The sequence below is a fragment of the Neofelis nebulosa genome, chromosome 12 (genome assembly GCF_028018385.1).
Source record: "Neofelis nebulosa isolate mNeoNeb1 chromosome 12, mNeoNeb1.pri, whole genome shotgun sequence".
Taxonomy (NCBI): domain Eukaryota; kingdom Metazoa; phylum Chordata; class Mammalia; order Carnivora; family Felidae; genus Neofelis; species Neofelis nebulosa.
The window spans coordinates 4260168-4276199 of NC_080793.1; the positions used below are offsets into that span (position 1 = coordinate 4260168).

Consider the following 16032-nt stretch of genomic DNA (forward strand, 5'->3'; position numbering starts at 1 on the left):
GAGATTCCCCAGCTGCTCACCCATTTCAACTGTCTTTCCCTTTACAATTGTAAATATATCAACGAGAGTTGGTTTCAGTTCTCATGTGCTTATTCTGACACCCAGGTCACCTCTTGATCTGATTCTATAGCCTGTTTTCTCTCTTTGTAGGGGTCACACTTTCCTGATTGATGGATTTTTGCATCTCAAGTAGTTTTTCATTAGATGCTAGACGTTGTGGTTCTCACATTGCTGAGAGTCTGGATTGTGTGGTTCTGCTTTAAGAGCAGTAAGTTAAGGGGCACCTGGGTGGCTCAGCCGGTTAAGCATCCGACTTCGGCTCAGGTCATGATCTCGCGGTTTGTGGTTTTGAGCCCCGCGTCGGGCTCTGTGCTGACCGCTCAGAGCCTGGAGCCTGCTTTGGATTCTGTGTCTCCCTCTCTCTTTGCCCCTCCCCCGCTCATGCTCACTTTCTCTCGCTCTCAAAAATAAATAAACATTAAAAATTTTTAAAAGGAACAGTAAGTTAAAAGTTGAGTGCTAGGAACGCCTGGCGGGGCTCAGTCGGTTGAGCGTCCAACTCTGGAGTTTGGCTCAGGTTGTGATCCCTAGGTCATGGGATCGAGCCCCACATCAGTGCTAAGTGAGGAGTCTGCTTGGGATTCTCTCTCTGCCCCTCTCCCCAGCTCTCTCTAAAAAAAAAATAATAATGGGGGGGTGGGAGGGAGGGGAAAGTGGGTGATGGACATTGAGGAGGGCACCTGTTGGGATGAGCACTGGGTGTTGTATGGAAATCAATTTGACAATAAATTTCATATTAAAAAGAATAAAAGATAAAAAATAAAAATAATAATAAAATAAAATAAAAAAAAAAGAGTTGAGTGCTAATAGGCAGTTAATTCACTACAGGATCGGCTTGATCCGGTGGAGGCTTTTAGTTTTTGTTCAGGTGAGCCCCAAGTGTGCACGCTCGTGGGCTCCTGCCACCCCCGCGCCCAGAACCTCAGGTGACTGGGTGCTGGGCACGGTCACACGGTCTCTCGCTCTGGCTGTCAGAGCACCAGCGTCTCCCTGCCTCTCCCTTGGCTCACAACGTCCCAGGGACTTTTCTCTGCCAGGCCTGGGGTAGGGATAGGTTCTCACCTGCCATAGGTGCTGCTTTGCACTGACTGAAGACCCCAGTGAGTCCCCGTGAGGATTTCTGAAGCCCTTCTCTGCACCACGGCTCCCTTCTCCCCATCACCCTGTTCCCCCAATTCCAGCGCTTGGTCCAGCCTTTGCTTCCCACTGCTGTGTTTGGCTCCCTTTCTCCTGTGCTAAGGTCTGGAAAGTGCCCTGGAAAGTAGAAATCCAGGGTGAAGGTGGGACTCCCTTGGGTGTCTCCCTTCTCTCAGGGTTCACAGCCCTGTGAAGTCGGCAGTCTAATGCCTGAAAAGAACGGTTTCCCATCTTTGGCTCAGTTTTATAGCTTTCTTTTTTTTTCCCTAACTTTTTTTTTTTAATGTTTATTTATTTTTGAGAGAGGAGAGAGAGAGAGAGAGAGAGAGACAGAGTGTGAGTTGGGGAGGAGCAGAGAGAGAGGGAGACACAGGATCCAAAGCAGGCTCCAGGCTCTGAGCTGTCAGCCCAGAGCCCGACGTGGGGCTTGAACTCACGGACTGTGAGATCATGACCTGAGCCAAAGTCAGACACTTAACCGACTGAGCCAACCATGTGCCCCAGTTTTATAGCTTTCTGTGACAGAGGGTACACACGACATCTGCCACTCCTTCCTGGCCAGAACGGGAAGCCAAGCGTGGGTTTGATGTCCCACAGACGTGGGTTTGAATCCCAGCTCAGCTGCCTAGGGCTCTGCACCCCGGGACGGTTTGGTCCACCTCTTTGCATACCCAGCACACTGCTAGGTACATAGGAAGGTACACCATCAGCCTTTGTCGTCACCCATGTTCCCTTAGTGAGGGACACTGCCAGCTGCTTTGGATATGATCCCTGCTGTCCTTCACGCAGCAAATTAAGCACATTGTCACTGAGGGATAAATCTTTGGTGATGGTTGTTGCCTTAAACACTCACCTTTCCCAGTTCATTTTAGGGGTGTTTTTTTTTTTAATTTGTTAATGTTTATTCATTTCTGAGAGAGCGAGAGAGACAGAACATGAGCAGGGGAGGGGCAGAGAGAGAGGGAGACACAGAATCGGAAGCAGGCTCCAGGCTCCGAGCCGTCAGCACAGAGCCCGACGCGGGGCTCGAACCCACGGACCGCGAGATCATGTCCTGAGCTGAAGTCAGACGCTCAGCCGACTGAGCCACCCAGGCGCCCCCTGCACCGTCCATTTTCAATCTGTTCTCTGCCAGATACGTGCCTTTTCATTCCGAGCCGTCCTCCTCGGTTTCTTCTTTATTCCCCAGGTCCTTTTTGATATTTGCTCTCACTTGGACACACACCCCCACCCTCAGAAAAACCCTTTTATATTTTTTCTCAGTGACCTTTTTCCCCCCCCTGTCAGGCGGCACCGGGGCTTCGTTTTTTCTCATTCTTCCTTCTGTTTAAAATTTCATGGGTGTCTTTCTGTTCCTCTCTCCTCCAGTCCACTGTGGGCAACTGTTGAAAGAGGCGGTAGCAGACAAGTCAAAATTCGGCGAGCTCATCCAGCCCTATTTTCAAAAGAAGATGGCAGGTAGGTCACACTCCTCTCGACTGTCACAGCCTTATGGGCTCGGGGGGGGGGGGGTTGCAAATCGCTCCGTGTGGGGCTCATGAGCACTGGGGGGGGGGGGGGGGCTCAGCCCCGGAAAGGTGGCTGCGAGATGGAAATTGGGCTTTCCTGACAGCAGAGGTTCTGTGTTCGTTCACCGGCAGGGCCCGCAGGCTTCCAGCCGTGTCCCGATTTGGGGGGTGGGTTGTGGACACCATGCGTTGTTCCTGGAGGTTTGGGCTGTTTCTGTTTCTCGAGAACGGATGCTTTTTGTAACTGCTGGCACTTAAAGTTGAGAGCCACGGAGCTGCCCACAGCCTTGATTGCTGGCCATACAGAAATACTGCAGACAAATATTCTGGTTTAGTCGGGAGTCAAAAGCCAGAAGGTTCAGACAGCTTTGCAGATCCAAGGGTCCACTGGCCCCTGGTCCTCGGGGGCTTCAAGGGGGGAGGCCGGGGCACATCGTCCTTCCAGGCCCTTCTGCGATGTACCGTCTGAGAGCATTGTCGGTCAGCCCCCAGCAAGGGCACCTTTGAGATCATTCTGCCTCGATTTCCTGAGCCCAAGATGATCCGCGAGGCCACGTGGCCACCTCACGTCTGAGCTCCTCTGGACCCGGTGTCCCCTCCCCCGCGGCAGGGCATTCCCTGCACCCACATCTTCTTGCCCTGCACCAGGTGTGGTTCCTCTGTGCTGTCCCCCAAGTGTGTGTGAACACGTACTTGGGGGAGGGCGTGTGTTGGCGAGGATGCCCTCCCGGCGGAGCGCTCACTGCCGTCCCCTACTATCTTCCGGATAGAGTAGGTGGAGGGGAGCACAGGAGACAGGCCGTTTGCTCCTGACCCGCCAGCTGGGGGACACCTGCGACTCCGTCCTGGCATGGCTCTCCCAAGCCCCTCCCCCCCCTTAGAAGATGCCCCCGTCCCCCAGGGTGAGGGTCAGGCGAGGTGCGGTCAGAGCCTTTGGACACAGTGATCTGCGCAGAGAGGGAGTCCGTTCATTCCTGCGTCACTGGGGTGGAAATCGAACGCGGCGGAGGCAGGAAGCTCCAGGCAGGACTGCAAGCCAGTGTGAGCGTTGGCACCTCCCTGTCTGGTCTGGACCCCCGAGCCGCCCCCGCGAGCCGTGCAGCCCTTGTCAGAGCCCGAGGCCTCAGTCGTGAGCTGGGGACAGGAGTCCCCGGGTCGCAGGGTTCCCGTGGGCGCACGGGATGTGGTGCGCACACACGCGCCCGGCAGGCGGGCTGTCGGAGAGCGACCTGCATGCGGCAGGCAGGTCCGTGGAGGGCCCGGCACACTCGGGCACAGTCTCCCTCCAGCAATGCCGTGTCCCATCCACCGGGGTGGGTGCTGCTGGTTCTTAGCACCCTAGAGAACACTTGCCGGGCAAGTGGGCGAATGTAGTGAATTAACGAATTCGCATCACTTTGTCTATTTTTAAAGCTTATTTCTTTATTTTGAGCTGTCAGCACAGAGCCTGGCGCGGGGCTCCAACTCGCGAACCGCAAGATCATGACCTGAGACAAAGCCAGACGCTTAACCGACTGAGCCACCCCGGCGCCCCTAAGCTTAGTGGTTTTAAACAACACGCATTTATTACCAGGCAGTTGTAGAGGGCAGAATTCCGGAACCAGGGTGTGATGGGGCCACGATTCCCCCTGGAGGCTCCCGGGAGAGTCTGTTTCGTCGCCGCTCAGGCTCCCAGAGGCCCTTCCTCCGTCCTCACAGCCAGCTCTTGGTGCCCCTTCAGACCTCTCGCTCCCCGACCACTGAAAACAAACCCCCAGTTTGCAGTGGTGGGCAAGAGGCAGAATTATTGTTTATCTCGGGGAGTTTTGGTGACCACCAAAGAGACTGAGGGCACCTGTCCCCGTAAAGCCAGGGGGACCGGCAGCCTCCGTGGCCAAGGCTCTGCCCTTCGTTGTCCCCTCTGCACCCTGTTGATCTGGATGTGCAGCTCTGTGCTTCTGCACTCGCTACAGAATTGAAGACACAACAGCAGCCACTGCTGTGTGTTCTCAACGGAAGCAATAAATTCCGGCGTTTCACTAATCCCAATCTCGCAGGGATAACGGACAGGGTTTACACCCATCGCCACTAACCGGGTGTCATTACGGGCCGTGCAGAAGCCGCAGACACAGCCACGCGCCCGGGTGGGCACGGGAGCAGGGCTGGAGCCTCCAGGTCAGGGGGGGGCGCTGGCCACCGGCGGAAACAGGAAGAAGACCGTGTAAACGATTCCGACCGAACTCGGATTTGAAGGGAAGGTCACGCTGAACACGGAAGCTCCGCTTAGCCGACCTCAGCCTGGCTTCTCTGCAAATCACTGCAGCTGGCGGTGTGGCCGACAGCCCTGCAGCCGAGTCCAGGGTCGGCTGTCTGGGCCTCAGGGGCTGACTTCTGAGCCCACTGGGGGGCCGACCCAGAGTTCTCTGCGGGCCTCGGGTGGAGAACGTGGCAGGGCCGTGAGGGCACATTTGGGCTTCCGGACAGGGTTTCCCCCATCCAGGTCTGGAGCTGAGCCCGTGGAGATGCCTCCTCCTGATAAATGGCCCAGCCCTGGCGGTGGGGACAGGGCGACTGGCCTCAGACCTGCCCCGGGGGGAGCCTGACTGAGTGCAGGCAGGAGTGGGGAGGGCACAGTGGGGATGAGGGCCGAACAGCTGGAGGACGGGAGCCGGGAGGACGGAGCCGGTCCAACGAATGCGTCTCCTCTCTGGGGAAGAGTGAGGCCGAGAGCAGGGGAGCAGAGTTCCTCTTCCGGGTGCTGCCCTGGGCTCTGAGGTGTCCCCCCCCCCCCCCGCCACGCTGAGAGCAGCGAGGCACGTCCCCTTACACCGTGACCCGTCGGCAGAATTCCAGCAGAACGAGAATAATCACTCTTCCGTTGCTCTTGGGGGCCTGCCGAGGCATCCGAATTTTCCTCTTCAGAGCCTAGGCGCGTTTCAGGCATCTCTGCCCAGGGCGCCAGCAGCGATTCCTGGGAGCACGGAGAGCACCCGGCCACTCCTCCACACGTGTGCAATCCAGAGGGTTCAGCCAGCTCGGCTAAAGGGGCGGAGACTCTTGCGAGGGCTCGGAGGCCTCATGACCCTGGGGCAGAGCTGGCAGATGTCACCGGCAGATGTCACCGGCAGAGCATCTTACCCCGTAGCCGCCCTGCTGTAGAAACTCACTCCGCCACCCCGCGTACCAGACGGTGCCCTTCTGGGTACCACACTGCCTGCGCTGGGGACCCTGCCCTGTGCTCCTGGTGGCTGGCCTGCCCGCCACCCCTCCCGCCCGTCTCTCCCTGGGACCCCCGCCGTCACAGGCTCTTGCCCTCTCTCCACTCACCTTGGCGCCCCAAGCCCCAGAGACGGGCAGCTTTGCGATCGTGGCACCTCTCCGCCACCCTCGTGGTCACCGTCACCGCCATCGCCAGTGCGGCTGAGTAGATCCAGATGCCGTCTCCTCCCCCCGCCCCCGTGGAGCCACTTCCTCTTAGCCCCCCCCGCCCCCCCCGCGGGGCCTCATGATGTGACGTCCCAGGCGTGACCTCTGCAGACTCGGTTATGTGCTCTTCTGTCCTCACAGGTGCTGCCAACACCTCCTTCTTTTGAATCAGCAGCAAAATTAATAAGTGTTGTTTTCCCATCTCTGCACATTTACTGGGCAGAGGACCCCAGGGGCCTATCAGAGCTCATCCGAAACCTCTTGATCCTAGGCTCTTGGCGACCGCACCGTGGACAGAAGGCTCGGGAGCTGCTGCTTCTGTGGCCTGAACTCTGAGATATACGGGTCTGACCTCCTAAACTCATTCCGACTCTAGCTGCAGCCACAACACAACAAATTTATCCCCCAGGGTCTGCACGCAGCCTCCTTTATGCAGGCAACCTCCATCCCAGGCACCGGGCGCCAGGGTTGGGCCTTAAATCACGCAGGCTTAGCTGCCGGGAAGCTCCTGTCACTTTTACGTGCGTACGAAACAAGTAAAAACTAGTCCAGGTTTGGGGGGAAAAAAATCCGTTCTCAGCCGTTTACAAAGCGTTTAAAATTCGATGGTTGGTGCCGATGGGTTCTGTTGCCAGTACGACCGATGGCGGTGTGTGCCAGAGCTGCTTTTTCTCCCCGAAGTCAGGCGTAGGAACTACTCGATCTCAACTCTGCCTAGATCATTGGTGACTCCCGGTGGTCACCGCCTCCAGATGAGGTGCTCAGCCCCTTCCCTGGGGCTCCATGCCCACCAAAGGGTCTTGTGGAAGGTGGGGTTTCTTAATACTGGAGGCCCAGAGCGTCTCCGAGGGAGGCCCCAATTCTGTCTTTGCCCATCGGAATGTCTGGTTCTCTCCAGTTTTCACCTAATGCGAAAGCCAGCCTTCCTCGCCGGCCTCCACTCTTCGCCATCAGAAAGAAGTCTGCACATGCTTCCTTTTTACCTCTTCCCTCGGGTGTGTGAGCCAGAATGTACGGTCCACAGGCTGTTGGCGGTGGACACAACCTCACTCCAGATTGCTGGGTCTAATTAGCACTACAGCACCGTCTCTTTGGTTCAGAAGGGTTGCCTTCTACCCGGTTCTGGTAATTGTTTCCTTTCTCCACCGTTGCTTGGGCTTTCTCTAGAGAACAGCTACCCTGGGAAGGTATTAAAAACAGCCAAAGGCATATCTTGTCCTTGTTGGCTTCAGTCTTTGCTCTAAGTGTGTGAGCTGTTCGCCTTGATCCGACCGCATTGCCCTGGGAACGTTGTGGGACTGTCAGGTCGGGGGACCGCCCGCGACGGCGCGTCCCCACCGGGGGCATTGGAGGCAGCCTCTAGTCTTTTACAGGACGCCTGCCAGCCAGCCTGGTGGCCCGATTACAATGGGCTCCTAACTCCTGTCACCCCTATCACCGACCCACCCCGCGGCACCTCCCCCCGCCAGCAGCTAAAGCAGTTCAATTATCAGAGGGCCCAGGTTCCTTGGTGCCCACGCCAGTCGTACACTGACTTCCAGATGAGAAAACAGCCATTTAATTGGTGTGGTAACTTTCCCCTAAGAGCGCCAGTCCTGACGCGGAGGAAAGGGACCGCGGAAGACGGATCATTAGAGAGTGATCCCTGCGCCCCCGCCCGCCCGCCGCCCTCCCGTTTCCCAAATGTTGCCGTCTGGAGAAGGTCCGTCCCGGCCTAACGGAGGCCTAACGGAGGCCTAACGGAACCCTAGCGGAGTCGGGAGGTCTGGGGGCGATTCGAGGCTCATCACCCCTTCTGGAGACGAGACCTCGTCACAAGCACCAGCCCAACCGGCGCCAAACCGGCGCGATCGCAAGTGTTTGCGGGAACCTTCCGCGGGTCCGCCTCCTCGGGGAAGAGGGGCGGAAGGGGGGGGGGGGGGTGCGTGGATCAGAGCTCCCGCCGAACTGCCGCCCCTTTTTAGGGGGGAATTAATATTCTCATCACTAAATGCACACTAAAGATTCGACAATAGACCAGCTTTTCCCTTTTGTTAAGAAACTTGCAAGGACTTGCCGAGTTGAAAGACAAAGTAAACCTTCCCGTCTGAGGAGGTAAGCGGGCCCGGATTGCTTGTTTTGCTCGGTGTAGCCGGGCGGCGGGTTGCACGCCCGCCTCGGCGCAGAGGGGAGGCCCGAGGGACCTCTGCCCGGCTGCAAGGAGGGCTTTGCACGCGGCGTGTTTGTACCAGCGCGAGACAGCGCGCGGCTCTCTAAATAATTTACCAGTTGATTAATAGACTCACAGGGGTATAATTAGAAGAGGAAGAGACGGTGGGCACAGTAACCGGTACAGTGCTTGGGGGAACAGGAGCCTTTATTTTTTTAAAGAAACTTTCTAGGGTGCTGGGCGTTTGAAGACAAGTTGGGAAGCGCTCAGCGCCTCATCTCTTTTGAAGTGGAAATAGGACAGTTTGAATCCGTCGAGTTTAATTTTTCACAAGCTTTAGGGGCCCCGCAGCGCAACTCCCTTTTTATTATTGAAAAAAAAACTCTACATTTTTCTTTCATTTTTCTACACACACACACACACACACACACACACACACACACACATGCACGCAGTCCAGGCAGTAAGTAATAAACACATTAATTTACTCTCTTATTCAGCGTGTATCTTATTCACTTCACCTCCCCCGGGTGTGTCCCCTCGCGTCCCTCCCGCACCCCCACCCAGAGCTCCCACCGCGGGGGCTGCCAATAGGTTGATTAATGGGCGCCCCCTGTAATTTATGCATTTTAAAGGAACCCTCACCTCGGTCTGACAATGCTTTTGAAGTAGCTCCTTTTTTCAAGTCAAACTTTTGACTTTTCCGCTGGGACCGCTACAAAGATTTCCTTATGGAAACTAGGTAGGAGACTTTCTCAGCCCGAGAGGGAGCCGGGGCCAAGATCGCCCAACAGAACAGCAGGTCTCCAAGCGGAGGTTGCATTCCGAGGGCAGAGGGCCCGTCAGTGAGGACGGTTCTAGAAAAGGGGGCCGGCGCCCCCGTCTATCAACAGGTTCGTGCCCCGAGAGGTTCCGGCTCTCTGTTTGGTTTTCTTTTTTCTTTTTTTGTTTAAACTAGATTTTCATCGCAGGAGTGTGCATTGGCTCTCCACGTCATTAAAATGATGCTTTGCCAGGACATCATCGAAAGGTTTGCCACCCAAAGGTCGAAAAGCTTTTCGTTCTATGGCCAGTCCAGTGGGGAAACTGAGGCAGTGAGGGACCCTTGACCCGTTCGTGCATCCATTCGGCGAAACCTCTCTCCCCACCAAGGGTGGGGCTCGTTTAGTGCCAGTCTTACCCCCCAGCGGTGTCACCGAAGCGGGACAGCCGCTGGCCTGTGTGCTGGACTGCAGGGCCAGCCAGTGCCTGCTATGTGCCTGGCATCCTGATTACAAAATGAAACGAGACAAAACCCAGACATTTCTGCGAAGTCTAAGGTGAGCCCAGAAGTACATGCTGCCCTTCTCACTCTGACTAGAGCTTCTGGAAGCGTTTCCCCTCCTTGGGCAGCCCCGGTGGCTTCCAACCCACTCAGCTGTGAAATCGTCTGCGACAGGCCAGACCCGGAGGCCCCAGCCTTCTCCAGCCAGGAGGCCTCCCGGTACAGCCGTCCGGGCGGCCGCTCACACCCCTGAGGCAGGTGCAGCTCGAAGCCCCTTTCCCTCTCGGAATGTCCTCGATGGGGAGCTGACACCAGCTGCTTTCTCCTTGGGCTGAGTAGGGCCTGAGGTGTCCAGGGGGTGGCTGCCCCCAGTGACTTTCTGTGGGGCCCCCACTTGAGACAGTTGCCGCATCCCCGAAACAGATCAGGGACAGGAGGCTTGTGGGGATTTGTCAGCCAGAAGGTGGGCTGAGGCATCCCCGTAGGGAGCTTGGCACCGCTGTGATAGATGAGGGAAGCACCGGGCCCACAGCTCCAGCCCTGCACCTGCCTACCTGCTCTGCTGGTGAGGGGGCAGAAGGGCGGTGGGTGGACGCTGGCTGGGGGTAGAGACGGGATTGGTGGGGTGGGGGCAGAGGGGCGGAGGGTGAGAGGTGATGGATGAGTAGGGGGTGCAGGGGAGGCGGCAGGGGAGGGGAGAGACCCCTTTCTCCTCACCTCCCACCTCAGACCTTGAATGCACACATTGATTTACCTGTGATCTTGACTGCTGGTGAGATCTGATCTCACGCCCCTGCCTTTTGCTCAAGGCTGGGTTATGGGGGGGGCGGGGTAAAGGACCTCTCCCTCCCCCAGTGTCTGCCCTCGCAACACCTCACACTGCACATTTTTGCTGAGGCTGTGCCCAGCCAGTGATCTGCTCCTCGGTCCCCAGCACCAGCCTGGCTCACAGCGGGAGCTCATGTCTATGAATGAATGAATGGATGGATGGATGGATGGATGGATGAACGAATGAGTGAATGAATGAATGAGGGGGCACCCAGCAATTGGTCCGGCACGGCATAGTGGGGCAATACCGGGGAGGCCCGCCTCACGGCGTCTGGGACCCAGAAGCTTCTCTGCCTGCACTTCCATTTAGGAGAGACCCCATTCGTCTAGAGGAACAAGGTGGGGGCAGGGGACAGGAGGCTGCAGGCAGCCTGAGCAGTTTCCGGAGAGGTGGCCAGCAGCGGTCACTCCTGGACGGTCAGGGGAGCGGCTACAGGATAGGGCTCGGGACTTACACTGCGTGACCCCGGTTCAGATTCTGTCGCTTCCCAGCTGTGCGACCTTGGCCAAGCCACCCAGAGCCAGTTTCCTCATCTGCAGGGCGAGCTGGCCACAGTATCGAAGGCATCGGGTTGTGAGGTGTGTAAAATGAAATTGCGTCTATAAAACGTTTAGCACAGTGCACCTGACGTCACAGGCCGTTATAATAGCTGATTAGTGTTAGCATCATCGTCTTCGTACTGGAAGCAGTGGGAGTAGGAGCAGGATCCGTGGGGTACGTGTGTATGTTTCACGTGTGGGTTTCGACATTCTTTTCCCATGGTGCTGCCCGCCTCGGTCCCTGTGGTGACCAGGAACTGGCGAAGGCCCCGTTTGCCACACGCCTGGTGCCCCAGTTACCTACTGCAGCTGCCTGACAATTTAATGGCATAAAATGAAGACTGTTTTATTACACGTTTGATTTCGTGGATGAGGGTTTCTGGCTGGGCGTGGCAGGGAGGGTTTGACTCCATCCCGTGCTGACTTGGACCTTAGCTGGCACGGTTTCAGTGGCTGGAGCTCGCTAGGACGGCTCATCCCCAAGCCCTATGTCTGGTTCTCAGTTCTGGTGTCAGCTTGGTTCCTTGGCTCTTTTCCTGCATCGGCTGGGGCTTCTGTGTCCAAGAGTCCTCAATCCCGTGCCTGGTGCCTGGGACCACCGGGGGCGGGTCGGGCATCTGTGTCCATGCAGCCTCTTCGCACGGCTAGCCTGGGCTTCCTTCCCAGCACGGCGGCCTCGGGTTGGTCAGCCCTCTTATGAGGTGACCGGCTTCCCCTAGAACGAGCATTCCAGGGAGTCCCGGGTTGGGGTGGAGGATGATGTGAGCTACAGGGCTTCTTGTGACCCAGCCTCAGAGGTCTCAGAACAAGCTTCCAGCTGGTTCTGTTCATCAGGCTGGTCAATACGACCAGCCCGGGTTCACAGGGAGAGCATTAGGCCCCCACCTCTCGATGGGAGGACGGGGCATCCCTCGCCGACCACAGGAGGGGAGGCTTGAGTTGAGCGTTTCTGTTAGTCGGGATCGGCTGCGTCCTGGGACTGCGTGCGGCAGGCAGACCTCCTCCTAGATGCTCAGGATCGGGGCAGCGGCATGACTTCACGTGCCACGTGGGGGCTGGCAGATAGCCCAGAGCCCTGACAGTCCAGTCCTCCTTTGAAGAGGAAGAAACCCCAGTTGGGAGGTAAAAGGACTCACCCAGGGGCACACGCTGCGGGAGAAGTGCAGCGTGGGGGGCAGAATGCATGCTGTTCCTTCCCCTGAAACGCAGGTGGGGAGCACAGAGATGAGCAAGTGGCCCCCAGAGCCAGATTGCCTGGGCTCCGTCAGCTATCAGCTGTGTGGCCTTGGGCAGGTTACGTCCTCTCTCTGTGCTTCAGTTTCCCAATCTGTGAAATGGGGCCGTCGTGAAGGTTACGTGAATTAGCACTTGTATGGGAACAAATACAAGCTTAGAAGAGAGCCCAGCTCAGCCTAAGCACGAGAGCACACGTGCTTCGTAAGGAAACGGGCCACCCTGTCTTCTCCATCCCAGAAGAGCGGGCTCGTGGTTGTTCCCCGGTTTCCCCCTAGCTGCTCACGTTGCTGTCACAGGTCACGTGGGCGATGGCGTTGTCACCGCCCGTGGGATGTGGGGGGAGTAGCCGGTCCGGAGCCCCGGCTCCACTGCAGCGGAAGGAAAAGCGTGTTCCTTAAGCGCCTTCCCCTGCAGGGCACAGCGATGTGAGCACCCTGCACTTTAGAGCAGCCTGGTCCGCGTACAGACTGGCTGCCTCTCCTCCTTTCCCGGGGTAACTTGCATCTTCCACCGAAAGACGTAAGGGTGTGTGTTGAGATAAGAACGGCGAGCTATCAAATTGTTAGACACAGCGGGCCCGAGTGAGCATTTTTACTAAAAGTGTAATTAGTTTGCCGGGTGAGGCGGCATTTATTTGTGCAAGAATGTCTATTTTCAAATGGGCTTTTTTTTTCTCATCTTACACTTCGGTAGACAAACTGAGTGTCCACTGTGGGAGGCCGTGCCTCCCAGCTGTGACGCGCCCGTGGGGTGTGCGCACCCCCGTCTTGTCTTTGGTCTTCGCCCGAGTAGACAGGCAGAGAGGGGGCTGATGGAAAGTGATAGAAAGGGGGCAGCCGCCCTTCGAGGGAGGAGAAGTGCGGAATATCCTCCTAATTGGCAAGAGCCCCAGGGCTAATGTACTTTTCTGGACTTGAAAAAAAAAAAAAAAAAAGAAGTCCAATATTGGAAGAATTGTTATTTCCTGGCACCACCGTCTGCCCAGCGATTTTAAGTGCTGTCGTTGAGTGATGTAGACGTTAGCGTACGGACTTTTGGAGCCATCCTGGGCCTGGGAAACCCAGACCCACCAAGACAGGAGCTTGTCTGGAGTAAGTGACCTGAGTTTACCAAGGAGGCAAACTACCCGGCAGGCCTCCCCCCCCCCCCCCCCCCCCCCCCCCCCCCCGCGGAAGAATTTGCAGGTTTCTCTTCGTTTTCTCCCAGACCCGATTCGGAAACGTCCTCTTGAGCTTGTTAAATGCTGGCTTGGGGCGCAGCTCCCATGGTGGGCCAGCAGGTGGCAGTAAATAATAAACAAACAGCATCACTAACGGAACACCTGCCCCCAGCTTCTGGCTGGGGGGGCCCTGCAGGTCCCACTCGAGATTCCTGCCCGCGCAGGCCTCAGCCGCCTGGAATCAGTACCGTCTGGGGGGCAACAGTCTCCCAGAAATGGTAGGGGTTTAGCTTTGCTGAACCACAGGGATGGTGATGTCCTGGGGCAGGGGCCCGTTTCCTTCAAGCCTCCGTCTGAGGAGGAAACGAGAAACAGAAAAGCAGCTCTCCTCTCTCCTTCGCAGCCCTGCCCTTCTCCGCGACTCTCCCTCCGGCCTCCAGCCGCAGCCAGGGGGCCCCGGGGGCCGTGTCGGGATGTGGGGAGGGGGGGAGACCAGGGCGCACGCGGAGTTTTCGGCGGATGCCAAAGTCTCGCCAGATGTCCCCTTCACCTCGATTTCAGGGGGGCCTGAGGAAGGAGGGAGGCCGCGGGGTAGCTGTAGGGTGCGCGGGGGCGAGGGGTAGGTGCTGTGTGCCGGGCCGCGTGTAGACAGGTGCGGGGTACAGACCACGCGTCGTAGGGGCGGGTGCAGCGTGCATGGCGTGCACGTGGGAGGGGGGTGTGTGAAGTGGGTGTGTAATGTATGTGTATAGCGTAGGGGCGGGGGTGTCGTAGGCGGGTGGAGTGGGTTGTAGGGCTGTTACAGGTGAGTGCCTGCCTAGGAGCGTGTGCACCGTGGGTCCATGTAGGTGTCCACGTGTAGGGTGCGTGTGTAGGGGTGTGTGTGGCACGCAGACATGGGTTTCTGAGCGTGGGTGTAAGGGTGTGTTGTGTGCCCGTAGTGTGTAGGGTGAGTGATGAGGTACTCAGCCCTTTCTTTTTTTTTTAACGTTTATTTATTTTTGAGGGAGAGAGAGAGAGAGAGAGAGAGAGAGAACGGGGAGGGGCAGAGAGAGAGAGAGAGAGAGAGAGAGAGAGGGAAGGAGACAGAATCCCAAGCAGGCTCTGCCCTGTCAGCGCGGAGCCCAACGCAGGGCTCAGACACGAACCGTGAGATCATGACCTGAGCCGAGATCAAGAGTCGAACGCTTAGGCACTGAGCCACCCAGGCCCCCTCAGCAGTTTTCTGACCTGCCCCGGCCGGGGAGGAGGGTCAAACTTATCAGGGGCATAGCCATTGGCCTTGGTGTTTATCACCTTAAAAGCACTGACTGCGGGAACGGTTTCCTTCGTTCTACTGGAGCCTTGTGGGGCCCAGCCCGGCAGCCGAGTCCCAGGGCGGGGACGCTAACCGGCCAGCGAGAGCGGATGCGAGGACGGGACAGCAGGCGGCAGTGTGGTGCCGCAGGAACGCTCCGAGCTGGGCAAGGAGCCAGGCCCTTCGGTCCCCTGGGCTCCCGTTTCCACTGGAGAATCTCCAGCCGGCCTCGGTGCTCTCCCCGCCTGCTCCCTGACTCCCACTCAGCAGCTCTCTGAGCGGGACTTGACTGAGGGTGACAGACGTCACATCTGTGGCCGGGGAGGAAGAGTCCGTACCTGCATCTCATGGGGGCCCGTTCAGTTGGTACTTTCTCCTTGCAGGGTTGAGGTGCAAGAGGGAACTTGACCTGGGCTGGGTTTTTTTTTAACAGGAATTAGCCTTCCCTTCAAGACAGAGGGTGGGCCCGGTGTCCTGGGTAGAGCTGGCGGGGCGGGGGGGGAGGGAACAAGGTAGGATCCCTTCGGGGCCTAGGAGCCTCTCGCCTGTGACCACGGCTCACCACAACCCCTCTGCCAAGCAAACCCAGCCGGCAGGGAATAAACGGATTGAGATTTTAATAACCTCAAGGTCAATGTGAGAACTGCCATCTTTTATGGAAGATCTTCAGGAAACACACACACACACACACACACACACACACACACACCCTGAAACCAGGTGGTGTGGCCTTATGAAATAATGGGATATTCGTATCTTGCACTTTGCTAAATTCAGGGTTGACAGGACATTCCGGAGAGGTAGCCCTCGGCAGTAGCTTACACGCAGGGTAAGATGTTAACTGCCAAGTCTGGAAATCAAGCCTGAGGCACCTGACTCAATGGAGAAAGACTTTAGGCTGCGCTGAAAATCTCTATCTGAGAGGAGGGAAAAGGGTAAATGGACAGCATTATCAAGGAGCCTTTAAACTTTCAGCAGAACACAGCCAGCGAGCTCTGTTCCGAAAAGCTGCGTTTTTGCTGAACTGGCTGGTCAGACCATGTGGGGTTGGGGAAGTGAGTCGATAGCCTTCAGGAAAAAAAAAAAAAAAAAAAAGGCAGCATCGAAACAAAGGTGCGGAGCTGAATCCCTGGTAGGGGGCCGCAGGGGTGGGCCTGGGGAAAGGCGCTGGAGGCGGGGTCTGCGGGCTTCACCCCTCACTCCCGGACTGCCCAGCGTGCCAGGAGGGATGCTCAGGTTGGAGGCCTGGGAGGCAGCATCCAGAGGCCCCGGGGTGGCGTGTTTCATTTCAGGTTTCCCGGCCCCCTCTGGGGGAGTGGGCCATCTCCGTGGAGGAGACCCTCCGTGTTACGTGGGTCTGCTGGTGCTGGGAGACGACCTCGCAGCCCCCCTCCCCGCAAAGTGAGGGACAGAGGCTGACGGGGGCGGGGGGTGGTCTGAGCAACCTTC

The 16032-nt window shown here is 57.4% G+C and overlaps 1 protein-coding gene across 3 annotated transcripts in view; it reads left to right on the top strand.

Annotated features, from left to right (window-relative positions):
• Nucleotides 1-16032, top strand: part of AK8 (adenylate kinase 8) — a 128770-nt gene that overhangs the window by 57258 nt on the left and 55480 nt on the right. For all 3 annotated transcript variants that reach the window (XM_058693692.1, XM_058693691.1, XM_058693693.1), the window contains one exon: nucleotides 2566-2655. In XM_058693692.1, coding sequence (XP_058549675.1) covers nucleotides 2566-2655 — 90 coding nt within the window. The remainder of the gene's footprint in view (nucleotides 1-2565; nucleotides 2656-16032) is intronic.